At 33.5% G+C, this 22,157-nt stretch overlaps 4 protein-coding genes across 11 annotated transcripts; all 4 read right to left on the bottom strand.

Annotated features, from left to right (window-relative positions):
* Nucleotides 1-234: 234 nt before the first annotated feature.
* On the bottom strand, nt 235-5,630 carry LOC105642960 (ARID/BRIGHT AND ELM2 DNA-binding domain-containing protein). 4 transcript variants are annotated; one of them, XR_002285434.3, is made up of 3 exons: nt 3,881-4,997; nt 2,066-3,250; nt 235-785 (listed from the first exon to the last, which is right to left on the bottom strand). XR_002285434.3 is itself a non-coding variant. In XM_020682836.2 (3 exons), exons 2-3 carry the CDS (start codon nt 4,976-4,978, stop codon nt 2,399-2,401), a joined length of 1,950 nt encoding a protein of 649 aa, XP_020538495.1. In that variant the 5' UTR covers nt 4,979-4,997; nt 5,421-5,630; the 3' UTR covers nt 1,845-2,398. The 4 variants fall into 4 exon arrangements, 3 of the variants coding, with proteins under 3 accessions (XP_020538495.1, XP_012083356.1, XP_020538497.1); XM_020682836.2 differs by lacking the exon at nt 235-785 and adding an exon at nt 5,421-5,630 and having other exon boundaries at nt 1,845-3,250; XM_012227966.3 differs by lacking the exon at nt 235-785 and adding an exon at nt 5,421-5,630 and having other exon boundaries at nt 1,845-3,250; nt 3,881-4,971.
* A 4,613-nt stretch (nt 5,631-10,243) lies between these two features.
* Nucleotides 10,244-12,857, bottom strand: LOC105643352 (MATE efflux family protein; the record flags this gene model as incomplete). The annotated part of the gene is made up of 7 exons (XM_037638325.2): nt 10,244-10,659; nt 10,738-10,824; nt 10,932-11,050; nt 11,131-11,369; nt 11,512-11,568; nt 11,662-12,287; nt 12,408-12,857. Coding segments are annotated over 7 exons (1,656 nt in total), but the record flags the coding sequence as incomplete, so codon positions are not given.
* A 971-nt stretch (nt 12,858-13,828) lies between these two features.
* On the bottom strand, nt 13,829-17,042 carry RLK4 (receptor-like protein kinase 4). Its single transcript, XM_012227963.4, has one exon. The coding sequence runs from the start codon at nt 16,816-16,818 to the stop codon at nt 14,155-14,157; it is 2,664 nt and encodes an 887-aa protein (XP_012083353.1). The 5' UTR covers nt 16,819-17,042; the 3' UTR covers nt 13,829-14,154.
* A 1,410-nt stretch (nt 17,043-18,452) lies between these two features.
* RHB1A (RING-H2 finger B1A) lies at nt 18,453-21,854 on the bottom strand. 5 transcript variants are annotated; one of them, XM_037638308.2, is made up of 5 exons: nt 21,661-21,853; nt 21,009-21,160; nt 19,813-20,220; nt 19,599-19,708; nt 18,453-19,036 (listed from the first exon to the last, which is right to left on the bottom strand). In XM_037638308.2, the coding sequence occupies exons 2-5, from the start codon at nt 21,069-21,071 to the stop codon at nt 19,000-19,002; spliced, it is 618 nt and encodes a 205-aa protein (XP_037494236.1). In that variant the 5' UTR covers nt 21,072-21,160; nt 21,661-21,853; the 3' UTR covers nt 18,453-18,999. The 5 variants fall into 5 exon arrangements, with proteins under 5 accessions (XP_037494236.1, XP_012083348.1, XP_012083347.1 ...); XM_012227958.4 differs by having other exon boundaries at nt 21,009-21,135; XM_012227957.4 differs by having other exon boundaries at nt 21,009-21,074.
* Between the last annotated feature and the right edge of the window lie 303 nt (nt 21,855-22,157).

Below are 22,157 nucleotides of genomic sequence, written 5' to 3'. Positions count from 1 at the left end.
CATATTCATATCTGTGTCCTTTAAAATTTTATTATTCATACTCTCTCAAACCTATTTAAATATCCATTTAAGTATCCATATCTGTATCTGAACCCATTTAAAAGTTTAATACCCATTTTCATTCAAAACTCATTTAAAATATCCGTTAAACGGGTAGGGTACTCGCAAATCTTAAAATATCTAAACTCAAACTTATTCAAAATACATTTTTTTTTTCGCTAATAATGAATAAGGTACCCATAGATATCCACTATCAAACTCATTTAATATAGAAGATAGCGGGCAGTGAGTATCCAAATATCTATATTCGTACCTTACCCATAACCATTATGAATAATAACTTTATGTCTCATACTCGTCCCAAACTCATTTATAACTACAGCGGATTAGAGCCAAACAAGTACCCTAAAATACATGTACTACTTTCATCCTTGGACCTAAACTAGTACCCTAGACCCTAGACCAAAACTAGTACCCAACACGAAACCGTCATAGATGATCTTACTACCCATATCACCATCGCAAAGTAGTATATGACTACTTGAAACCCACAGTAATAAATGGCCGGAGCAAGTTGGGTACTTGAAAATAGTCGTCTGGCCTCCATTCCTAATCTTAGCTTCCTCAAATCATTTCTTAAAGAGATTCATCTTCACATCAAAAGCTCCAAAACATCGTTCCTGAGCCATAAAAAGCTCATTCTATAATTAAAGTCACCACATTCGTGAAGAACCCATCCTCCTTAATCATGTACCAATTCCTCGGGATCATTAATCTTACCTTCCCTACAAAAACACAAAGTCAAGGTATTATGCACATACCTATTAACGAAAAACTAAAACTTCTCATTTCACTCAAAAGCTTCAACCGTTTGGTGGCGAACTCAACTCTACAATAACTATGGATCAAAATGCCAAAATGGAACTCATTGAACTTACAACCCTTCTCGAGCAATTCATCAAACAACTCCATTGCATCCTCCAAATGACCAAAATCAAATAATAATCAAATAAAAGATTAGAAGTACAAGAATCTACAATATACCTGCAACAACCAAATCTTTATACAACCGAGAAACCAAATCTACATGAGACTCTCTAATACAAAATTTGAAGAGAACATTACGCAAATATATAGAATGTGACTTTCTAGAAATTGAAACCTCAAAATGACTTTACATAAAAAAATAGAGATTCAGGAGAAGGATCTAAAGTTCCAAGTGATGGTGAATGAATTTAGGAGTTGGTGAATATGATCAAGTTTTATTAAGCATTTTAGTGCAAATAATGATAAGAGTGGGTATTGATTCATAATGGCAAATTGGTGAGATGGGTAGTTTAGGATTAATGTCGGGTCCTAAACAAGGCAGAGTTTAACAACCTTGTAGAGATTTACAAGGTTGTTGAGAGGGATTAATGACGGGTCCTAAACAAGGCAGAGTCAAGTAGAATATTCGCAAGAACAATGCTCCAAAAACTTGAATATGGTGAATGACCTCCCGATAGAACAAAAATAAAAGATAAGCTACTTAAAAATGATAAATTAAAGTTACATGACCTTAGTAAAACAAAGTGTAAAATTAAGTAACCAATGACATAATTCACCCTCAGAATATGTAACATTGGAATTTGTATCTTTTCTTTCTTCTCTTTATTGTTTTATTTTTTTAATTCCAAAGCAATTCCTTCCTAACTATTAGGAAGGAGAATCAAATAGCTCTAATCAGACTTAAGCTGGAACTATATATTATACCTACGTATGATATCATTGCTCAAAATTAAACTCTATATCTCTTAAGCAAGCATTTCTACGTGAAACACCATTCAATGCATAAGACAGAGACATCAAAATGGAAATGTCATGACCCATTTCATTCCAAAAACCATCATAACATCAACAGTTTGCACCATAACTAAAAGACTACAAATTGAATCATAGAATACTATCTTCTTGCATCCATATCCCCTCTAAACTAAGGATTCTTTACTATAATTGTTAAGCATTTTTTCCATGTCAGCCATGTCACAAGAAAAAGGAAAACTAATGAAGTTCAAGTTTTAGGTACCTGCACGTGAAGTAGGCATATATCATATATGAATCATCAGGAAGTATGTCTCAGAAACTGAAAGCAAATAACAAAAGCATGCTAAGAGCCATAAGCTTGAGCCTGCTTGCTGCTGCAGCCAAAATATATCTATCATCGATGCTCTCCACTGAATTACCATTAAGTGCAGAATGTTAATAACATGGCTTAAGCTTTCACAGGCAGCAAAAAATTTTTTGGTGTCGTACGAAGACAGCCATGGAAAATTGCCAAATATCAAAACCGTAGGAGGAAAAAACAGCCAAAATTTTATATATCTTAGTAAGGCAATTCACTTCCACCAATAAACAGGCATCATCTAGCATTTTTACGAGGCTTCTTTGCAGAATATAAGAGGCTGCCTGGTGATTTGGGTGCTTCATGCCCAGAACTATTAGCTATTAATCCACATTCTGATTCATCATCATCGCTGTCAATGTTATTTGGAGTAAATCTATTCTGGTGTGCTCTGCGCTGCAAAAGAAATACATTGAAGTAGTAACTCACCAGGTCTTCTCTTCTCCTGGTGGGAAAGAATTTGAACATCTCATCCCAGAAACACTTATCAAGAGATGGAGGATTTAACCGCACTATGGCCTTGAACTTTTTCTCTTCTTCTTCTGTCCAGGAAAGTTTAACATCTTCCCCCATCTTATCAAACTTCCAATGAAGGAAAGCTATCCCCAATTCACGCCTCGTTCTCATTCTCTTCTCAGTGCTATGAAATCTGACACATTCTGTAGATTTTGGCACTTCGCACCCACATGAATCTTGCCTTCCCTTACCAATGGGTTCCCTTTCAATAACTAATCTGTTATCTATCTTTTCTGGTGGCCAAACTCGGGTTCCAACCCACTTTGAGTCACTTTGAGAAACCATGCCAGTCCATTCTGGTACTTCAGCCTGAAAATCTGGGCCCAGAGGAATTGGTTTTTCAACTGGAATATCAATCACTGAATATTTAGTCGACGAATGACCATCACAAATCTTTTTTGTGCAGGAGTCTGACTCAGTTTCAGCGGTTGAAGATGATAACTGTGAACAAGCCTCTCCTTGAGATGCTGTTTTCCCATGTAGCAGCTTCTTGGTACATTTTAACCTCTCTCTGAAATTGTAAGCCGATCCAACAGGATCATCATACATGCATGGGTGCATCTTCCGATTTTTCTATCAAGTGGGAAAATTAGGTAGAGTAATTAGTTGCCAAATTCAAAATTTACAACAGTTGACATTTCATCTAAGTACAATAAATTTGCCTATAGTTAAAAGGTGCAGCATATAGTATGATGTGTGCATTTTCTCATATGCAGGATATAAAGGGGGAAAAAAAAACTAGAAAATTCTAGCACATACAGCAGTAAATAATCTACATAATCCACAGATTGAGCTAAATTAACAATAGGCAGGAGAGAAGGCAAAAGCAACCACACCATCCTCTAAAAGTAGATTATGTTTCAAGTTCAACAAAAATAGAAATAAACATAAGATAAAAAAATTATTTTTGTAATCTTCTAAGGCTACATTTGGTAGCTGGAATGGATTGGAATAATGAATGGAATAGTGAACGGGAGTTAAAAAATTCCTATTCCAATGTTTGATAAACAACATGAATAGTTCAGGTTATGTATTCGGCCATTATCTCTATTTACAAACTGGTATATAAACATTAACAAATAAAAATTATAATTATGACAATCATAATATGAAAGTAAACGAACTAGAGTAATTCCATATAGAAGTGAAGAGTATCCTTACAAATCAATTTTACAATAATGGCATTTAGTAACTGAATGATACCTGTTCAGCACCTGAATCAACATTTCCTTTCAGAAATAATGCTTCCCGAGCCAACAAAACCTGCTTCCACAATTCTTCATTCCCATAAGACCCCCATTTTGAACTCTCTGGTAATGAATCAACTAGAGGATCACATGGATTCCTTGCAACCCCAGTAATCCAGTTTAGCACTCTACATACAGACTTCCTTTTCCTCTTAAGGCAAGAAAATGAGTCTTTAACAGCATCTGAATCTAATACAATAACATCATTTTCATCGCCATTTTCACATTTCTTGTCATCCTCTATTTCCACCACCATACTCTTCACCTCATCCTCATCAAATGCATTCAGGCTTGTTAAATTGGACCTTAGGTTTTCCTGATCATCTTTGCACTTCTTGTCCCCATCAGAAAAAGAATCAATAGCAGAGCTCTTAGCAACATTATAGCCTAATTTCCCAACATCCACAAAATCAACACCACTCTTTCCAGTACCTATATGCACAGATTCTTCATCATCAACAATGCATTTCTCATCTCCATTTGGATCAACCTCAGCACTCACATTCAGTACAGATTTCCACTCTGGTATATCGGACAACAACCCCTTAAACTCAGATCTTAATTCCATTGAAATCCCGCCCACATTCGGGCTACTAACACTCGATTTGGTTTTTGAATTCTTATCATCAACAACTCTCTCTAAACATTTCTCTAATGTATCCAAATACTTGGCATAGACCAGCTTGACAGATGATGCAATGTTTAAGCCCAACCCAGACTCTTGAGCCACCACACTCCACAAACCATTCTTAGAGACGACATCATACCCACCTTTCTCCCTCACAAGCAAAAACAATTTAAGCAAATCCACAGGTTGTCCATCTCCAAGCATTGGAGGAAAAGCACTATCTAGGACACAGATCTCTTTCCTTAAAGATTTCAAACAGTTATCAAACTGGCATCGAAGCTTGGCGTCAGAGTCTGTTGTTAGACGGGACAATTGTGAAAACGGGTCAAGACCGTCCAAGAACCCTTCTTGGTGGAGTTCTTTTTGTGGGGTTTTGGAGCTATCTAAGGCGCACCTGTCACCAGCAATCATCGACCACCCTGCCATTATTTCCAGTTCAAAAACCCTAAAAACGAGTCATTCTTTTTTCTTGTAATCTTCAAAAACGAAAGCATAAACTAAAAAACATAAAACAAAAAATTAAAACACTACGAGTAATCATTCAAGAGGGTGTTGTTAGTGTGCAGATTTAAGCTAGATTCAGATTCATATTTAGAATGTACCATATATGCATCTATGTAAAGAATGTTTTGGCGGGAAAAAGGAATAATTAGGGTTACGAAAATTTGTGGCCGCCCGCGCGTCATGGCTGTGTTTAATTGCAGATTTTATAAGGGTAATAAGCGAGATGGAGAAAGATAAGAGTAGAGGGGCTAGAATTCGAGTTTTGAACAGATACAGACCCTCGTCTTCAAAATCCAAAAGAGTGTGTTTTGTTTATTGTTTGGGTTAAAAAGAAAATAAAGGGAAATAAAAACGAGAGACGTACCAGAAGAGCCTTGTGGGTAATTTAGATGGGGGTTTCAATGAGACCCTCTGGTGACTACTGCCTTGACCCCCCCCTTTTGCCTTTCTTTGGCCTTTTGTTTCGCCTCTCCTATCTATCTCCTATATCTATATTTATACGTATGACCCTTTTATTTTAAGGCCTCCTTGAGGTTCGGGTGTCAAAAAACTCCTATACAACAAGAGCTTCTAATAGAGCAAGGTTTTGTGAAGGGACACAAAGCCCTTATTTATAGTGAAGAATGATTGGCTAACCTTGGTTAATTTTCAACTCTAGGGTTGAGTTTAGGGCTTTTTAAGCTCTTAGTAGGTTGGTATTTGTTATTAGAATAAAGGACTTTTTGGGAAGAAAAATTTTTCAAGTGGTCATGCATGGTAAATGGACCCACCCAAAATTATATTTGTAATTAACATTCTTAATTCTTAGTTATTTTTTAAAATTAGTAGTGGTTCATTCGTATTGCACAAATTATAATATAAATTCTTATTAAAAATAGTTCTGATAAAATATAAATGAAAATAATTTAATTGTTTCTGAAATAAATATTTTTCAAAATTATAAGAATCTTCTATTTTTAAGATTAAAACAATGTTAATATTATAAAATAATATAAAATGAAGAATTAAAAAGAAAAATATGACAAATAGTAATTTTTGTTCATGTCTTTTGTTTATGCAAAGTTCTTATATAATTAGAGTTTAATAGAGATGGTAATTTAAATTTACAAGGACTTTTATATTTATTATAATATCTATAGTTAATTTGACACATATTTTTCTGATACAGACAGAGTTAAAATTTCACTAAGAGTATGGAGATTGATTTTTTATGGACTTTTTCTTAATTTACCCTTGAAACGATATTAAGTGGTCCTTGAATCTCAATAAAATGGTAATAAATGATGAAATAGACGATAGGTTACTTAGACGAGGAGTTTTATTTGTTTAGAATTTCAACAAAATAAAAATGTGACTTTCACTGTTCCACTTTTGATTTGAACACAATCTCTCAACACTTACGTGTAACTATATTCAACGATCACACCTTAATCTGTGCCATCTTGATGAACAACTACCACACTACCCCCGATTAATGTTCCATAAGTAATAAGAAAATCCAACAAAAGGGAAAATATCATTGAAAATGTGAAAATTTCAGTTTGTATGTTGTTGTTTTCTAAAATTGAGAATGATGAGTCAAATGCTCACAGTATTCATAAAATTGCAGCTTGGGGTGGACAAACTTCAGTAATTATCGATTTACCAAACTAAATCGATGGTATTCGCTAAAAATGGTTCGGTAAATGGTAAATGATCAATAAACTTTTCAAAGAAAATTCGGTAGAAGATAAATAGTTTGATAAAGTATTCAAAAAATTCGAAATTTATAATTTACTCAAATTCGTGTCATTTTGATTTCTTTTTTCGTTTAAAAAAAGTCAATTTTTACAAGATAAATTGATTAATTCGATAAATCGATTGGTAAACTGTAAAGTTTCACCGGTAAATGATAAATTTGATAAATATTTAAATCGATCGGTAAACAATAAATACTCAATTTTTAAATCAGTAAATGTAAATTGGATAAACGGTTAACCGAACCGACCAAATGTCCATCCCAAGTTGCAGACAATTTATCCATCTCTACTAAGTCCGGCGCAAATGCAGGGTGGATTTTTGACTTCTGCAAATGGAAGCGGAGAGTGAAATATATCATTTATACTAGTATTTATAATTTGATGGAGCATATTATGAAACATTACTCTTTTTAACATTTGATGAAATACTAGTTTAACCATTAAAATAATTAATTTTGTGGAATAAGCTTTAATGTTTTGACTAGGCCATCATCTCTATTATTTAAAATGTTCAATTCGCTTTAATATTTGATGAATCGCTAATAAAATAGCTAACAAGTACTAAAATAATTAATGTTATCAAATAAGACCACAATTAAAATTGAGATTAAGGTTGAGCAGAACCACCAAACCAAACTGACTTATCTTGGTTTAGTTTGGTTAGCTATTCATATAATATAATAGTTATGTTTCATGATATTCATATGTTATTATTAATTTTTGTAGTTAACAAATCCATGGTTTTCAACCTTTTGAATCAATTATGTTAAGATTTTACTTGATATGAAAGACTTTCACAGTTTATATAGGGTTGAAATTAATTTTTTGAAAACAAAATTTCACAATACAATGATAAAAAAAAGGGCTTTGCTATTTTAAGCATTAATGTGAAAATTATAATTTTTTAAGCAGAAAATTTGAGTTGGCATATTTGATCATTCATGCTAAGTTGACATGTCCATGATGAATTGATTTTTTTATTATTTTAAAATTTTTATTTGCTTATTTCAACATAAATTGAGTTAAAATTTAATATCATTAATATTATTTTAAATAACTAAACCTTTCAATTTATTTAGTGTTATGAATTCAATTTTTTTATGATTAACTAAATTAATGACATTAATTTTTTTTGATTATTTCATCCTTTCATTTTCTTTTTAATTGGGCATTAATTGAGTTGAATTAATATCATGAAATTATTTTTTAATAATTAATTAAATTAATAATATTATTAATATCTATATCTCTATCTATTTATCTATCTATCTATATCTATCTATCTATATAAATATATAAAAGCTAAGACACAAAAGTTTATGTGGCACAATTCTAGAGTATTAAGATGCTTATGTGCAAAATATTAGCCTATATATTGAGTTGAAAATAATTTTTATATTTTTAAAAATTAATTTTAATATAATTAATAGATACCTTAATTTTTACTATTAATAATATTTTCAGTTTTTAAATAATTAATTAAATTAATAATGTCACTAGTATTTTAAACTATTTTCACTTTTTTTCTAAAATAATTAACAACATCATTAATATTTATTCTCTTTATTTTTCTTTTTCCACTGTTACCGAATTTGCATAGATATCTAAAGAAAATCTAATCATACTTTCAACAATAAGAAATGAATTCTTTGCAAACAATATATATAAAACTATTTTTATGATATTTTATTGATGATAATTTGATCAATATGGTGATAACGATGGAATTACAAAATTTATTCAATTTCCAATGATCTACTAAGACGTGATTTTGTGATGTATAATAAATTGTTCCATAACTATTAGCGTATGTTCTATATAAAAGCATTTTATTTATTGTTACTAAAATTAAGTGTTTATTTTTGTTCAGTATAATGCCACCTAAATAATAAAATATTTTTCATCATATTTTTTTAATGAAATTAAAATTAAAATTCATTTTCTAATGTCATTAATATGTGAAATGGAGAAATATTTAATGGTAAAGTTGATGTTTATGTTTTATGAATGAAGATGATAGTATTTCTCAATCTACTTCAAATCGGATAAACTTTGATGAAATATTTTTTATTCAAAATATTTAAAAAGATTATTGAAAATATTTATTTTCAAAAATGTTTTAGATTCTTTATTCAAAATGAATTTAATAATTGATATTTAAAAAGATTAATTTAAAATCTATTAAAATATCTATAAAAATTAAAAATTTTAAACTTAATTATAAACTTGATTTATGTATACATATGTAAATACATTCATCATTTTGTAAGAATGTATAAAAAAATTTATTTTTTATTTTATTTTTTGTACGTCAATAAATATAATATTGGATATATGGATTCTTAAAAGTAATTATTAATTATAATAAAATAGCATTTTTATTTTTAAATATTATATATCTGCACACGAAACGTGAAAGACAACCAGTTATTCTAAATAACGGAACTCTTTAATTTCTTAAGTATTATAAATTTAACTTTTTAATGCTCAACTAAATTAATAATGTTATTTTAAGTAATGAAATATTTTATTATTTTTTAATAATTGATGAAATTAATAATATTATTTAATGCTATCATTAGTATTATTTCAAATAATAAAATTTTTAGATTTTTTAATAATATTTCCTAAATTTTAGGTTTTAGATTTTTCAAATCTTATTCCTATTCATTTTAAGATTTACATTGCGCGTAATAAAATAGTATATCAAAATACTTATTCATCTAAACTCTATATTATAAAATGAATTAAAGTTTTTTTTAACGGTATTAGAATTCAATTAGTACACACAAGTAAGACTATAGAACATAATAAATTAGAAAAATATTAAAAATATATAATTTCACTTTCCATCATTTTATCACAATATATAAGTAAATTATTTTAATTAAAGTAACACATATATAAATCAAAATGTTTTTTTAAAAAAATTACCCATCTAAATTAATTAAAAAATATAATTGCACAACTTGCCATTGCACAATATATGACTAGTTTATTTTTATTTTACTAGAAAAATAAAAAAGAATATATTTTTACTGATTTTAATTTATACACAATAGTTATATTTACTATTTAAGATAAATAAAAATAATAAACGTTATTTAAAAAAAAAACAATAAACAGTTTTTACTTATTTAATTTTTTTTTTTTAATTTATAGTAACATTTAAAGAAGTAGGAACTCAACTCGTGAAACTAGATTTGATTCCATTTTGCCAACGAAGTGATCGGACGAAATTGAAATCCTCACTCTTACGTTACAGCCGGTGAGTGAGCCGGACAATAATAGATGTCCGGCGACGCGATCACGAATTGGAAATAGCACGTGATAAGCTATTTCCACATGGGGCGAAACTGAAATTATTGAAAGTTAAAATCCAGGGTTCATAAGGCAATTGCAAATAGTTGGTGGCAATGTTTTAATAATAAATAGCAAAGGGGGTTACATATCAGATTCTTGACGTCGGTTTGAACATTATGTATTTGCATTAAAGCGCTCCACTTCCTGTAAATCCTAAAAGTAACCACAAACTTAACTCGTTTTTAAAAACTGTGGACAAACTTATATTGATATGATTTATGATTTATGATTCAAAATGTAACATTCTAGAACTGAATTTTACTCAATAAGGAAATGGTAAAATGGAAAAACAAAAAAGGGTAATGAGAATTTACACTCTAATTAGACTTTGATTGGATGTGTGCCAGAAGTAACATGTTTGAATAAAATCTGCCCAAGGAATCAATGGTTAAATACATGCAGAGAAGAGATTTAAGTTGGAACTTAATTTGTATCAGTAGTGGGTAATGGATCATCATCCTGTGCACTCCATCTTTTCATTCTTTCAGATGCCTCTTCAACCTGAAGTTAGAAAACAGCAAATCAAATAAACAACATCCACCCATTAAATTAATAGTTCAGAATCGAGTATCTACTCACCTCCTTGCTCCAGTTGGTTTTACAGATAATGTAAATTAGGATTAGTGTCTGGAGGGAAGTTCCAAAAATCATGCCCATCCAAATTCCCTAAAAAGAATTAATTAATTCTCAATAAGTAAAATATTTCTTTAAACCATTGGATTAGATGTAATAGTTGTGCATAAATAGTTAATATTGGAAATGAAGAGTTGTACCTGTACATGTAAACTTGTTTTATAACCAAGAAGAAACCCAAGAGGAAGTCCAACTATGTAATAACAAAACAAATTTATATAAGCTACCAAGGCTTGCCAGCCTCCTCCCACAGCAACACCTACAATTTTGGCAAAGAGTTTTATATATTTTTCTGGTAATCCAACGTTAATTAGGATGTAATAATTGCTAATCTAATACCTGATATTACTGGCTGAACACTATTTAATATCATTGTTATACCCAGAAGGTATGCTAAATTAGCCACTGCTTTCCTCATCTCTAAGCTATCAGTAAAAATGATGGAGAAATCATCTTTAGTTAATAGAATAATGCTTGCAAAGAAAACTCCTATAAGCAGCGACTCGATGCACGTCACAACAACTGAATATTTTGCAGCTCTAGGATGTGCTGATCCAAGCTCATTAGAGACTCGAACGCTGCAAGATAAAAGGAATTCATAAGTAAGAAAGAGAGTTTTAGTGCATGAGACTTGCTGCAGTTTAATAATCTCCCAGCCAAACACACGTGGTATGGTTGGTGTTCTCACGGAAAATGAATTTTATTGAACTTTATATATACCTTATTGCAGCATTGATTCCAATAAACAGCATGCCTTCCCAGCCATTGATGTTCATGCTGTAAAAAGAAATTAAACAATTAAACAATTAATGCATAAATGAACGACTGCAACAGAAAATGTAAAACATATATCATGAAGCGATTTCTAACCAGATAGAAAGTGAGCCAACAGCAATAACAGGATCTTCAAGGTGCCCAGTAAGAACAATTATAGTCATAAAATACCAAATCTCTAGACAAATCATAACAGCTGAAGCTATAGAAAGTCTAACAAACCCCCAAATATCCTTAAAAGCTAACCAAGAAAGTCCTCTCCACCCATCCTTACACCAACCAACAACATAAACCACCTGAGCCAAAGCAATACCCCAAGCAGACATATCATAAGCCGCAGCAGCACCAGCCAAACCCCATTCGAATACAATAATGAAGAGATAAAGAATTCCAATATGTATAATTAAAGCTGCAAAACCAATCCAAGCTAAAACTCCAACTTTGCTTTGCGACTGCAAGAATTTTTGCGTAGGGAAATTTACGGCTAGAGAAAACATTTGAGGTATAACTTGAATTGTAAATCGGCCTGCAAGTTCTGCAATATCTGTTTCTATTCCAAGTAGCTTTAGAATTGGAGTTGCATATACATAAAGCGGCAATAGAAAGAAACAAGCAACAAATAAGATTATCCATGACCGTTGCATATATACTCCAAGTAAATATATTTGCCCTGCTCCAAATGCTTGACCACATAATGTCTCCAATGCGCTTCCCATACCAAACTGCATCGACCAAAATTAAATAGTTTGCATTAGTATCCAGCTAAAATTCGAAACAGAATAATAAAGAAAAGAAATTGAAAAATGAATACAGATGATATCAAGAGTAGGGCAGAAGCAAACCAAGAAGCCAAACGAGAAGTTTGCGATGACCGATAGAGAAATTGCAACTGCAGATAGCTCAATATCTCCGATATGACCCACGAAGATATTTGTAAACGAATTAACTCCGTAATTGCACAGGATGTTAAACGCTATCGGAGCTGCAATAGACCATAATTTGGAAGACTCCAAAATGCAAATATATTTTGCATCCTCAAAGCATTGAATCGGAGGATAGTCTCCTTGTTCATCGTTGAGCAATGTAGGAGGTGCATGATGGAGATCAGTGGTTTCAAAAATGGAGATGTAATCCGTGACAGGAATATCGCTCTGTATAATGCCATCGATGAATGGGGTTGTGGTGTGGGTTGCAGATTTTTGCCTTGGAGAGGATCTAGCAGAGGATGAACTACTGCTCTCCTCTGCTTTGTTTGAGTCATTTTCTTTATTATTCGCAATCTTTGCTTTCTTTTAATCAAACGCAATTTTATTTGTTTAAGTTTTTGATTGTTTTTTTGAGCATAAGAAAAATTCAAAATTGTTCCTCTTTCTTGTTTTCGATGAGAAAAACACATTGCACATATGGGTGGCTGCAACTTTGGTAGCTATAAATGAGGATAGCCATGGAAAAAACGCATTGCACATATGGGTGGCTACACCTATATATATATATTGAGAGAAAGAGAGGGATGGTTTGGTTGACTGAGTCTCTTGGTTTCTGTTATTTTTCAACAGCTACTCCGTACTCAGAGCGTTTTCTTTTACGGGCCAGGGCTCTCATATATGGGCCTTATAAAGCCCTCATAGAAGTTAAAATAGATTGATTGATTATTATTATAACCAGACGAAGTATAGCATATTGGTGATTCCATGTAAAATGTTGCACATCGTGCGCTGCCCCGCAACAGTTTGTAAGCTAATTATAATAGCTTTTAGAGTATTCTCACACTAGGCATTTCACATAATATTTTTTTTTTTAAATCATATCCATTGTTTTCTAAATTCAGCCAATCAAACAGCTAATTTTATTTTATTTTTATTATTTTAAATTAAACAGTTTTTACATAATACTTTTAATTATCAGTTTACAAAATACTTTCAATTTAAACAACTAGCTAATAGATAACATATGCTTGCTAATAAAATAGCTAACACACAACTAAAAAAACATACCACATTGGCAACACAAATGGCTGTCAGAAATAATATAAAAAAAAAAAATGAAAAAGAGGCTGTCAAAATTGGCATGGACTTTATTGATACATTATATGATACGATAAAGCTAAAATTCCAAAATAGATGAAAGTGGGTGTAGTTATATACTTTGACACAGAGAATAGGACCCAGTGAAAAGTGATAGCACGATCATCTTCCAACCAACCCATTAAAAGAAAATAGAAAATGAAGTTGAATATCAACTACAAACCTAACCAATTGCATAATTTCCAAATTGAAAATGATGGGCAAGCCCTTGATTGACTCCTTAATTAATAAATTGCAGCTTCGAACTCTTCAAGCAGTTCCATAATTTCTACTTGATTGTGATGATGAGAATGGTGAATCTGGGCCCTCAATCGTACATAGGTTAATAATCATTTTAAGGGACATGCATGATTGAGCCAAAACTTTCCTACAACAGCAACTCACTTTACACACATGGTGGTATTCTACAATTCATCAAAAAAGAAAAAAAAAAAAATCCAAAAACATAAGCAACTGATCTGCGTAGCAAATTAGCTTTGGTCAGTCATGTTCTTATAATCTATAGTTAAACATTAGCATTTCCCTTAACAGGGAAGGAAGGATTAGCAGGAGATGCTTGTGAACCACAACTAGATACCCCCGTATAATCACCAGAACAATCACCACTTACAGGTGCTCCACTGCTGGAATCTACGTGAATCCCATGGTAAGACTCGCCGGAAATCAGTGCTTGTAACAATTTGGGTGCTGGAGGAGATGGCACTTCCACTACTCCTTCTAGCATCTTCACAACCGTGCCCATTGTAGGCCTCATGTCTTCATTATCTTGTATACACCAAATTGCTACTAATGCAACGCGCTCAGCCTCCTCAATTTTATATGCATTGCCAAGCCTGTAGTCTATTACTGCTGCTATATTGCCTTCAATTATTTGTTGCGCAGCGTATGGAGGGAAAAACCATTTCTCCCTCTTTTCGCCTTCTTTATCCCCATCAGCAGAGGGTGGTGCCTCCACATTTCTGCGGCCTCCAATCAATTCCAACAATGTCATTCCATAACTATAAACATCAGCTTTTGTAGTAATAGCCACTCCAGATATCCATTCTGGTGCAACATAGCCCCAGGTACCCCTCATGGTGGCTAATACTCGACTAAAATCCCGACCAACAAGCTTTGCTAGGCCAAAATCCGATACCTTAGCCGTATAATCACTATCCAAAAGGATGTTATCCGGTTTGATGTCACAATGGATAATGCAATCTCTACATTCCTCGTGTAAATATGCAATGCCTCTAGCAGTTCCAATTGCTATACGAAATCTAACATCCCAACTAATATTAGGACCGTCCTGGCGTAAATATACACTCAAAGAACCATTTGGCATGTAATCATAAACTAAAAGCCTATGATAATTCTCTGAACAAAACCCTCTAAGTCTAACAAGATTAACATGTTGAATGCTCCCGATGGTACATACCTCTGCTCTGAACTCTTTCTCTCCGCTCCCCGGCCTTTCAAGGCGTTTCACAGCAACAAGAGTAGAATCCAACAACTCACCTTGAAACACTGCACCAAATCCACCATGCCCGAGTTTATTTGAGAAACCTCTAGTTGCTGCATACAGTTCTTTGTAAGAAAAAACCTTCAAATTAAAAATTGGAAAGCCACCACCGTTTTCTCCTTTACCCTTCTTCCTTCTTCTCATCTGTAGAATCAGCAAAATTGCAATGGCTAACCCAAAAAGGGCAATGGAACCGAGAATGCTACCAATTAAAAGCACAAAATTTGACTCATTCTTCTTCGTAGTTCCTTCTTTTGGAACCCTAACAAACAGCATATCTTGATCAGTGCTTTCCGAGCTCAGATTCCTCAAATTGAATAAAGAACCATATATATTCTTGCATAAATTAGTCCTCTCGTCATGGACCAAACCGATACACGAACAATTACCCAAGCAAGACCTTTCGCAGGCGCTCCTACTCCCTTGAAACGACATGGTACTTGCTCCTTCAAACTCCACAACCCCAACATCCTTAAACCCATCGGTCTCTTCACAAAAATCCCCACCTTCCCTTCCACAACCGCCAGAATAATCCTCAAATTCCCAACCGTAATCGCTAACAGGCTTAAACCCTGAAAGACAAATGCAAGGTTTTGGCGCTCCGTAGGTGCTTATGCAAAATCCAAAATCTCCACACAATCTATAAACTTTACACTTATTCTCCGGCTGTGACCAGAACATGTTCCAACTCTCGACCTGCGACGACCACGTGTACTGTTTCAACTGCCCGTCGACATCCACTTGAAATCGCGTCGGCGGCAACGCTCTATCTAATGCTGTTTCCGTGTACCAAAACGACGCGGCCGGAGTAAAAGGATCAGCGAAGTGGAATCTGTATATGTACGGTATTGTCATTTGGGGTACATCGGCAAATGCCGTACCGGTCCAATTACCTGTATTCCAATACTTAACACTTTTGTTATATACCAGCTCGAATTCGTTGTAACCCCGTGGGTTTAGCCTGAGAGAGTATAAACCAGGGGATGGGTCGGACAAGCTCCGCCAAGAGACCAAAGATTGGTCTCTGGTGAGGTTCATGCCGGGTAGCCACGTGTCGGTCGGATAATCGAAGCTTTGCCATAACAATGACCTCGTCGCCGATAACAGAATCAGATTTCCATTGTCTAGAAAGCGAAACCCAGTTGCTGTCTCTGTGTTTGTGCTCTGCCAAATGACTAAATTTGGCAACTCCATTATTACTAGCTTGCCCGCATCGGTGATTAGTAAAGTGGAAGAGGCGAGATTGGAAATGGGTGTTTCCCGATTCGCTACCCAAACATAAGTCGGATTGGGAGTAGAAGTGTACCAAATGCCTAAGTACCACTTCGAACCGTCATTTGGGCTAAAAAAACCCAGTTGGAAAGTTCTATTTTCGCTTGAAATTGTTGAGTTTCCACTGAGTATAACATTGCTGAACTCCAATTTCTCGCTTCTTCTCTGTCGATTAATATCTGCTAGTTTTTGGGCGGTGAAAGCGAAATTTGAGGAGTTAGGCAGTCTGTCACTAAGATTTGGTGTTGATTTGGGGATGGAGAAGCTGCCATTCATTTCAAATTTGGTAACAAACAGAGCATTAGAGGTTACTAACAGAAAGAAAAGAAAGATAGAAACAGAAGTCATGAAAGTAACAAAGGAAGTGAAGATTGGTGACGGTGAGTCCGGTGACATTTCATTGAGTTCAATCAGCGCGTAATCTTTTTTCCGCCTTTGCCCGAGAAATTTAAAGAGGAAAAAGAAAGCATCTTTCAACTGTAAGAGGACATGGCGGAATCTACAGATGGTTTCAGTGAAGTCCCCTGCAATTCGCTTTTCAATTCAACTTTTGCGAGAGAGAAAGAGAGAGAGAGAATGAGAAAGTATGGAGATTTCGATTTTGTATAGATTATCTGAAAAAGCTGCCTTTGGAGGAAACATACAAGGACAAAAAGGTCATAAAAGTCATAAGGAAGTATTTGGTGATATTACAGAAATGTCCTCCGAGTTTAAGTGCCAATTCATTGAAGTCTTTACTTTTAGCAATATCTTTGATATGATCTTAAAAGATTGATTCTACTTAATTGCTTAGATTATTAGATTGCATCATCGTTTAAGATTTCTTTGTAGGTTCTTACGGTGTATTACATTAGTGAGATCTTAACTTTTATATCGTATTAAAGGGTAAAATTGATATTTTATTATAATCTAATACTCCCTACCTATATAGATTTATTTTTCTTTTTGATTTGTCCTAAAGTAAAATGTAGAACTATTTTCTTTTTAAAAAATAATTTATGTTATGTATATTTTCAATTATATGTGCACAATTTAATATAGAGTGATATTTAAAAAAAATCTAAATAAAAAATATAATTTAACTACTTATTTATAATAATTAATTTTTCTTAATTCACGTGAAAGCGAAACTACACCTATGTATAATGCAACAAGAGTAAAAAATTTAATAAAAAAACTAGATAGCTTCATAAAAAATAAAAAAAAAAAGATATAGGTAAAACTTTTTTTTTTTGGGTGACCGACAAAATAACTAAAACAATCATATGATGTGTTATTATTAAGACATCATTAATAAAAAATTGGATGAGGGTTATTTAGGTAAAATCATAGGGTGAAAGGTAGAAAAGGGCCATTGAAGAAAGTGACGTCGTGGCAGACAAGTGCACGAAAGTCCACTCACGAGGTTATCTCTTTTCAATAAAAGTATTTTTAAATGAATAATAATATAATAATAGCAGTAAAATTTTAATAATTGTAAACCGTAATTAAACAAAAATAATATGCATATTACCATGCCATTGATCGCCTATTAAGGCACGGAGACGGGTCATTTCAAAAAATAAAAAAAAAAAAGGCACGGAGACGTGTCAAAAACCATACCAGTGAAAGGGGTTCAAAAGTCAACAACGTAGTCCCTAGTTTGACCTTTGCCTTCCATTCCTCCACTGACCACCTAATGCTACACTAATACAATTTGTCAATATGAGTTTTCGGCTACTAAATTGTGAATTCTATTCTTTGTATTGCAGCCAGTCACTTCGATTTTCAGCTAAAAACATAACTTTCAAACCTGGCCTAATCAATTTCATTAGACAGATCGCTATGAAATTCTTTCTTGAAATTTTTTTTATCGTGTCAATATGGGTTTGTCTTTGATTGCATGTTTTTCCTACCAAATAAAGATACATAAAAATTAGAAAAATGTCGTTGGGTTTTTTTTTTTTTTGGTCCTTATGTCTTTAAATTGAAACAATAACCTCTCAGAAAAATTCTCTAATACACATAATTTAATGTTGTATCAGTTTAAATTCATATAAACACGGTATATCTTTCCATTGATCATTACACTTTCCATACACTAATCGGGTTCCCAATCCTAAATGGATAGTGAGAAGAAACAAAAACTAATAGATTAATTTACAGAACCAGCACCAACAAAAGAAAAGAAAAGAAAAATCAAAATATTGGAAGCATACAACAAACAAAACAAGAGAAGTCCATTAACGAAACATGGAAGGCAGAATCGACCACTTGGTTTTCTTCCTTCGTCAAGCACTGTGCGTACAACTTCTGATGATATCTGCAGGGTCAATTGAAAACTAACCACCAAGGAATTAACAAAAGGGAATACGGCTATGAACAGGCAACCTGTTTACCATTGGCTTTCCCACAAGTAAATCTTCATGAAACACTGATATTATGAACCTTTCAAACCAACCAAGACCAAACTTAAAATGTGGCAGTGGGCACTCAGCTGACCAGTCGTAAGACAGAAATTACATGCAGTTGAAGCCCCACTAAGTTGGCCAGCTTTCAATAGAACACTAATAAAATTTCAACCTAGGAAATAATTAACTAGCTATTAATTGAAGGTGCGGTCAAACACCATTTCCTGTAACAATTAAGAAGCAAAGTGTAAGTATACCACCAGCTTAGAACAAAGTAATCTGGATGCATGAAAACCAACAGCTCATAAAAGATATATTCATCATTACCAATTACCACTATATATAGGTCGGAACTGAGGTTAAAAACTGTTTTCTCAGGAAGCACACTTGTTTATTGCTTTGTTGTAAAAAACAATTTGAAACTATTGTTCAGCTCTTTTGGAATTTTACGACTAGAACATGCCAAATTTACCTTAAAAAATTTAAATGGCATCAAATAAATATACTCGAGATGGTGAGCCAAAAAGAAAGTAAAAGAAAGCAAGATCCTTTTCCCTTTTATTCCCCTTAATTTATTAATTCCAACTTTCATGAAACAAGCCACCCCCCCAATAACAAAAGTGATTCATCAAAAAAAGAAAGAAATAGAAGAAAAAGAAGTGGAACTTGATATGGACTAGGGTTATGATCAATATGAGGAAAGCTAAGATATGAGAGTGATTTCATTTTTTATAAAAATTCACCAACTAGCTGTCTGCAGAATAGAGTCATTTCCTAAGGACAAACCTGATCACATATAGGACAGGTGTCGCTCCTTTCCATCCACTCCAGAATGCATGATAGGTGAAAATGGTGTTCACATTTGGTGACAAATTTTGGATTCTGTGTGTCATATTCTGCAAGTACGAACAGACGTTTGATGAATATTTCTGAGATACTAAAATATAAATTCAATGCAGAAACAGTCAGGGAAAGGGTTGTGCACAATCAGAATCATTACAGAATTCATCTCCCAAGACAATGACACTATCCCACCTTCAAGACAAATGGGACAAGCATCCTCTTCTTCTGTTGTCAAAACAATAGCTTCATCTAATTCTGCTATTTCTGTCTTCTTTGGTGAGACAGGTAATGAACTTTCTAGAGTTTTGCAGTCTGGCTCCTCAAGATCCTCACACGTTGCTAAAGTTTCAAAACTACCACCACTAACTGTTTCTCTAACAGATTCAGAATCTGAAGATCTTCGACATCCCAACACCAGATCATATGGCAAAGGTGCAGGAGGGGGCCGGAAAGTATCAGGTGTTGATGTATTCAGATTCAATTCAGCTAGGAGACCTGCAGTGAATGCAGAGGCTGCGCCATTGTGAGTTGTTAAGGACTCATGCTCTTCCAAAGCTGGGGGACACTGCAGAAACGTGTATTGAAATTTTCAAGAATAATATTTTTGTTGCCCAAAGGATTCTCATCTACTACATCTCACCATATTACATCAGGCCACACAATTCCACTTTGACAAAATTAAGCATTCTTAACTCAAGTCTCAAAAAGAACTTCTATATCCACTTATAAGAGGATTTCAATTCACACCCATCAATCATCATGATATAGAGATATAAGCAAGGGAAAGAAAGAAGAGGGGAAAAAGCAGTAGAGGACATAGTGGCTTCTTTCCCACTCACTACAAGTTACTTCCTGATGACGTATACATGTTGCAAGGGCACGAAAAAATAGAAAGTTATAGTTTCAGATGAACATATATGTTTTTCATATAAACCAAACTACAATGTTTCATCCCCTATATTCTTTGATATAGCTGTCTCAGAATTACAGAAAACTTAAAAATAAGTGCTTATAAAAAAAAAAAAAAAAGTTCCAATCCGGGTGACGATCATTTAGAGCTAAAATGTGACTGCTTTTCACCTTTCTTTTCTCAGGCTAAGAGAGGCTGATTCGATAGTAGAGTTTAAGATTACTCCACCATCTAAACTAAAGGATATATGTGTCTGGAGCAGAGGAAATAAAGCAATGTTATCTCGCATAATACTTTTCCACTAATGTAATCTCCAAAACCAGACATCCTAAGAGTTATACTAGTTTATAAATTTTAACTAGTTCTTTATTCTATTACAAAATCGAAACAAATATAAGCTTGGCACCAGAGGCATATACAGAGAAGGCAAAGATTTTACTGACGTAGTAATACACAGGTGTTCCATGTAGATGAGGTTTCCTGGAAGAACAACAGCAACCTCCCATCCCCTGCAATTGTTTATCTTATTCAGTGGATGTCACCAGCTTTTGGTGCATACTTATTGGTTCTCTGGAATTAAAGGGCAGTCAAAATGCTATAAAGTTAATTAAAACATTTGGAAAACCATAAAAAATACCATAGTTTTGAATAAGCAATGCATAAAATCCACCTAGAAACGAGACTAAAATTGGAAAGTAAAGACACAGAAACAAATGTTCCCAATTTTGGCAAAATAAAACAAGGACTCAACTCAATGCAACTAAAACTTAATCTAGCTGGAGTTAGTTCGTAGGAATCATTTTCCTCCATTAAAGGAAAGTAAATAAAAATATTTACTCAGATAACGATCTCAATTCACCAATAATAACTGAACCGGTTAAGATAACATAAGCCAACAGAATTAGCAATGGCGAGCTCAAGCAACAATCACCCTCGTGAAATTTGGCGCTCGATAAGTTAATTACAAACAATTCCAGATATCAAATAGAACATTTAAGACGGAAAAGAATTTGGAAAAAGAATAATAGAAAACAGAGGTAAACTTTGTACAGCTAAACAAAACAAATTCCGGCAAAGGATCAAAGTTAACAATACCGGTAATACGAGCAAGAGCATCGATCGAAATTTAGTCGGAAAGTGGCCGTCAAAAAAGCATAAACCCTAATTTGAGAGAGAGAAAGAGCGAGGGAGAAAGCTGTAGAAGAAGAAATTCCAATCGGTGAAAAGAAAACGAAAAGAGAGAGGTTTTGGAATTTTGTACTTGTTCTTTATACTCCGTTAGTTGCATAGTACGCGTCCTCCACTCATATCGTTCTCATTGGCTAATATTTTACTTTGGGGGTGTATGTGAATAGAAGCAAAATGGAGGGCTAAAGTGAAAAATAGAAGAATCTATAAGTCAAATATAGTAAAATTGGAAGAATCTTGCGCTTGTTTTTGGACCCACGTCCATATTTGCTGTGCATGTGAGGGACCTTGGCTAAAATGAAAACAAGATTCATTATAGCAACAACTACTGATGAGTGGCCATTGGCTTATGTGGAGGTATAGATTTCATTCACTTACATAATTCAATAATTAGAAATGGTATG

This window comes from Jatropha curcas, chromosome 5 (assembly GCF_041381405.1).
Source record: "Jatropha curcas cultivar XTBG-Jc1 chromosome 5, XTBG_Jcur_1.0, whole genome shotgun sequence".
Classification (NCBI taxonomy): Eukaryota; Viridiplantae; Streptophyta; class Magnoliopsida; order Malpighiales; family Euphorbiaceae; genus Jatropha; species Jatropha curcas.
The sequence above is the reverse complement of the archived record's forward strand: the minus strand, read 5'-3'. Positions and strand labels throughout refer to the sequence as shown.

What these genes read in the sequence shown, in the direction of transcription:
- LOC105642960 (XM_020682836.2), bottom strand. Translation starts at nt 4,978, where the DNA reads ATGGCAGGGTGGTCGATGATTGCTGGTGACAGGTGCGCCTTAGATAGC. An exon ending in TTGATTCAGGTGCTGAACAG is followed by an intron (nt 3,251 to 3,880) that starts GTATCATTCAGT and finishes CCCACTTGATAG; the next exon opens with AAAAATCGGAAGATGCACCC.
- RLK4 (XM_012227963.4), bottom strand. Translation starts at nt 16,818, where the DNA reads ATGTCACCGGACTCACCGTCACCAATCTTCACTTCCTTTGTTACTTTC.
- RHB1A (XM_012227957.4), bottom strand. Translation starts at nt 21,681, where the DNA reads ATGCTCTTGCTCGTATTACCG. An exon ending in TGTCTTGGGAGATGAATTCT is followed by an intron (nt 19,709 to 19,812) that starts GTAATGATTCTG and finishes TCGTACTTGCAG; the next exon opens with AATATGACACACAGAATCCA. An exon ending in CCTGTCCTATATGTGATCAG is followed by an intron (nt 19,037 to 19,598) that starts GTTTGTCCTTAG and finishes TAATTGTTACAG; the next exon opens with GAAATGGTGTTTGACCGCAC.